This window comes from Myotis brandtii, unplaced genomic scaffold, assembly GCF_000412655.1.
Source record: "Myotis brandtii unplaced genomic scaffold, ASM41265v1 scaffold986, whole genome shotgun sequence".
Classification (NCBI taxonomy): Eukaryota; Metazoa; Chordata; class Mammalia; order Chiroptera; family Vespertilionidae; genus Myotis; species Myotis brandtii.
Genome location: NW_005372102.1, coordinates 2,551,145 through 2,555,365, shown reverse-complemented (window position 1 = coordinate 2,555,365; position 4,221 = coordinate 2,551,145). Strand labels below are relative to the sequence as shown.

Sequence of the window (4,221 nt, the reverse complement as noted above, 5' to 3'; positions counted from 1 at the left end):
GGGCGGGGCATGTAACAGCCTGGGCCACAACCCTGTCCCCCCTGTGCTGTCCTCCCAGGCCACGCGGTGAGGACAGAGCACACGAGACCCTCCAAGCCCAGGAGCCGCCTCAGCAGTTAGCCGATCTGGCAACGCAATCCATCAGTTAAAGGCTCTTTTATTTTTGCAATCTCATTCCGTACAAAAGCAATACAACTTAACAACAGTCTTAACAAGAAGTTTACAATTAAAATGTTTGAACAGGAAATCTGTATACATCATCATTTACAGCAATTTTACATGGTGAATGAACTGTGTGAAATGCTCTTTCTAAATCCCTCTGCTGCCGTAACTCCTGGAGCATTACTGGGAGAGGCCTACCTGGCACTATTTACAAAGACCCAACTTGGACTGCGTGACTTAGTAACTTACGACTTCAGTGTCTGACTGGTCAGTGCTCTGTGTGCAGGAAAAGCCACCCTGACATACTGACAAAAGGCCAAAAATTAAGTTTCCATAAAGACATGAAAGGGCCCGAAGGTGAGAACACTCAGATACCAGTCCAGGAAGCCGACACGAGACCGGCCCCTGAGCACGGTGACACCCACACCACCACCTACCAGCGGCAACTTGGCATCTGGAATTCGGTGGAAACTGGTTCCAGTGTGCTTGTCGGGTGAACTGGGGGATGGTGGGGACCAAGCAATTAAGTCTGTCATAGGATTGCTTCAAGTTCAATTGTCATTGGGCTTAATTGCATTTACGATTAAAAACACGCAAAATACACTCACTATACATAAAATTGTTTAAAAAATAAGGCAAGAATAACAATTCACCAGGTGATAACTATTAACAGGAGCCCCCGTGGCACACGGGCGACGCATGCTCGGCCCTGGCTCTGCGGTCCGCGGGCAGGTTAGCTCATGGCCGAGAAGTCTTTCAAGGGCTCAGTCAAACACGCCTCCAAGTCAAACTCGTCCTCCACGTGGCAGTCCAGGTGTGGCACCTTGGTGGGGGTGCCCGAGTACATGTCCTGGGAGACAGAAGCACGTGTCACGCCAGCTCCTCCCACGGGACTGGCGACGGGTGAGCTCACCCCACTGAGCGCAACCACGCACCCGGAGCAGGGGGGGACGGGACTGTGCGGGCACCAGAGCCACCTGCCCTCACCACCTCGCACAGCGGGCACACCAGACACCGCGCAAACTCAGAGCTCAGAGAGCTGCCTGCGCTCCAGCCCCTGCCCCAGCCCCGCTCGCCCCGAAGGCAGGGCCACTCCCCACTCCGGGCGCACTCGGCAGGCGCTGGCTGTGCAGGTCAGGAGTGAGCGTGTGCGCACTCCTCACAGCGCAGAGGGAGTGGAAGAGGCTCGACGGCACTGAGCACTGGCTCTCCGCACAGAGTGAGTGCTGCGTTTAATACAGTTCTGGCCGGGACCGGTTTGGCTCAGTGGATAGAGCGTCGGCCTGCGGACTGGAGGGTCCCCGGTTCGGTTCCGGCTGAGGGCATGTGCCTGGGTTGCGGGCGCATCCCCAGTGGGGGATGTGCAGGAGGCGGCTGATCGATGTTTCTCTCTCATCGGTGTTTCTGGCTCTCTATCTCTCTCTCCCTTCCTCTCTGTAAAAAATCAATAAAATATATTTAAAAAAAAAAAAATACAGTTCTGGTTGCATATGAGGTTTTGCTTTTTGGTTTTTCATTTTAAAACGTTCGGTTGGCCCTGGCCGGTGCGGACCAGTGGCTGGAGCGTCTGCCTGCAGACCGCAGGTCGCCTCCTGGTGGCGGGCGTGTGCCTCGGCGGCAGGCTCCCCGGCCCCGTGGGGGCATGTGCAGGAGGCAACCAACGGATGTCTCTCTCGTGTTCATGTTTCTCTCCCTCCCACTCACTCTAGAAGTCAATGGAAAAAATACCCTCGGATGAGGATAGAAAAAAGTTTAATTGGCCCGGCCAGCATGGCTCAGTGGTTGGGCAACGACCTATGAACCAGGAGGTCACGGTTCAATTTCCAGTGAGGGCACAGGCCTGGGATGCGGGCTGGATCCCTACCTGGTGGGGGCATGCAGGAGGCAGCCGATCAATGATTCTCTCTCATCATCCATGTTTCTATCTGTCTCTCCCTCTCCCTTCCTCTCTGAAAATATATTTTTTAAAAACTTCCCTTTAAAAAAAAAAGTATAATTGAAAGGTCGTGTGTTCATTTGAATTAAAATTGTTAAGAGTTTACAATTTAGGGGGTTTAAACCATTTGAAGCCTAATGTTTATTCCAACTAAACCCAAAATTTTAAATGCATGTTTTTAAAAGTGTCAACGTCACGGGTGGACAGGCAGGTGAAGTTTCAACGTGGCCTGTACACGTGTCCTGCACACGTGTCCCCTTGATGAAATTCTGAATCAGAAAAGAAAGACCTGCAGTGAGAGGGGCACTGGGGCAGCCGAGAGGCCTGCACACGGCCTGGATCAGGCGGCAGGGCCGCGCGGTCACGTGTCCGGAGCAGTCCGTGCTGGGAGATGCCGTGCCCAGCGGCAAAGCCCCGCCCTGCAGCCACAGGCAGGCGGTCCCGGTGCTCATCACACTAAGTCCACCGTCTCAGAGCCACCCCTCCCTGGTGCCCCCTGCTCTCGTCTCCCCGGCCCGACTCCCGCACGCACCTGCCTCTTCCCTCCCTGGCCCCCAAGGCCTGCGCACGCTCCGAGTTCTGAGACTGTCAGCCGCAAGTTCACAACTCGTCCAGAACCTGAACTGGGACGGACCCCGCCTGCGAGACCTTTGCCCTCTGGGTGGCCCTGCCTGACCGGCCCTGTTTCTCTCCCTGGACAATCCCCACGTCTAAGCTTCAGAAACCACCTTGAACAGCACGATTCCTCATGGTGGGAACCTGTGCCCTTCCTCTACTCCTGGGCCCTGGCGCCACTTCTAGCCTCGGAGAGCGTGGCGCCCGCGGCCATGGAGCCGGGAGGGCAGGGACCCGCTCGCAGGGGTGACAGGGAAGGAGGCAGGAAGGGCAACCCTAGTGCACAGGCCTTGGAACTGGCCGGCCCCAGGACAGGGTGGCCTCAGGGGAAGCACACCTGTTCCACACCAAACACCTGTGTGTCCTGGTGCCCCCCCTCTCACACTCACTCGGGACGTCTGCATGAGCCCTGGCCGGGCGGCTCAGGTGGTTGAAGCATCGTCCTGATACACTAAGGTTGCAGGTTTGATCCCCAGTCAAGACACATTCAAGAATCAACCAACAAAACCACAAGAGAAACAAAAAAATTGCTGTTCCTCTTTCTCTCCCTTCCTCTCTCTCTAAAATCAATAAAAAAAAAAAAGTCTGCAAGAACATGCACCCAACCGGTAACCATGGAATCAGATACTGGAAGTTTCTTTTCATCTTGGAATTTTTCTTTTTCAAAAACATGGGATTTTTTAAAATTAGCAAACGTGGGGGAAATCCCCAGGCACCCACCGGCCCTGCCGCAGGAACAGTCAGCAGTCCACACCCACACTCACAGCCATATGAGCGCGGGCAGCCGGGCTGTGCCGAAGCCAGACCAGAGGGAAAAGGCCTTTACTTTCCAATGGAAACGGGATTCGTCGGACTGAACCAAAAACCTAAATGGCGGCCATTACCTAGGAACGCCATCAGATCATCTGCCGGTTATCAGAGAAAGGGGAGGGGAGGCGCCCCTCTCCAGACATCAGAACCAAACCTCAGTTTACAAAGGGGCGCCCGAGCACCACCGAGACACACAAGGAAAGCTACTTACGAAGCTGTGATCCTGGGAGCTGGCCTGGGACTCGGAGCTGCTTTCTGTGGATTCGGTCTCCATTTCCCCGAGGTCCACGGGATGTCTGTGGAATCAAACAGGCATCAGCCACCGCTTAACAAAGCCAGGAGGCCCGAGACGCAGGAACGTTCTCCAAGTCTGTTCGCTAAAATCAAATGTCATCGCCGCCTCGCTGCCCTGAGAACTGCTTTCAGGGACCCCAAGTGCCGCTGAGCCAGTGCTCGGGCAACCCCAGCGGAGCTAGGCACACCCGAGCATCCGTGCAAGCACGAAGGAGCCCCATCGGGGGCGGGGGCAGCGAACACCTGGCAGACCCGCTGCCGCCTCATCGCCAGCTTTGTACTCGTAGAGAACAGGACAACAGTGTCGCTAGGAAGAGCCTGTGTGACGTCTGAGGCCAAACGTAAAGCTCGCCAGAAACCACCTCCCACACGGCGGCTCCTAGCAAGTCCCCAGCACTCGCAGC

At 55.5% G+C, this 4,221-nt stretch overlaps 1 protein-coding gene across 1 annotated transcript in view; it reads right to left on the bottom strand.

The window, feature by feature from the left end:
* Nucleotides 1–140: 140 nt before the first annotated feature.
* LOC102253882 (E3 ubiquitin-protein ligase TM129) overlaps nucleotides 141–4,221 on the bottom strand; it is a 16,610-nt gene continuing 12,529 nt past the window's right edge. The window contains exons 9-10 of the mRNA XM_014533462.1: nucleotides 3,735–3,819; nucleotides 141–1,012 (exon numbers count right to left, since the gene is read on the bottom strand). Of these exons, the coding sequence (XP_014388948.1) occupies nucleotides 896–1,012; nucleotides 3,735–3,819 (202 nt within the window). The 3' untranslated portion in view covers nucleotides 141–895. The remainder of the gene's footprint in view (nucleotides 1,013–3,734; nucleotides 3,820–4,221) is intronic.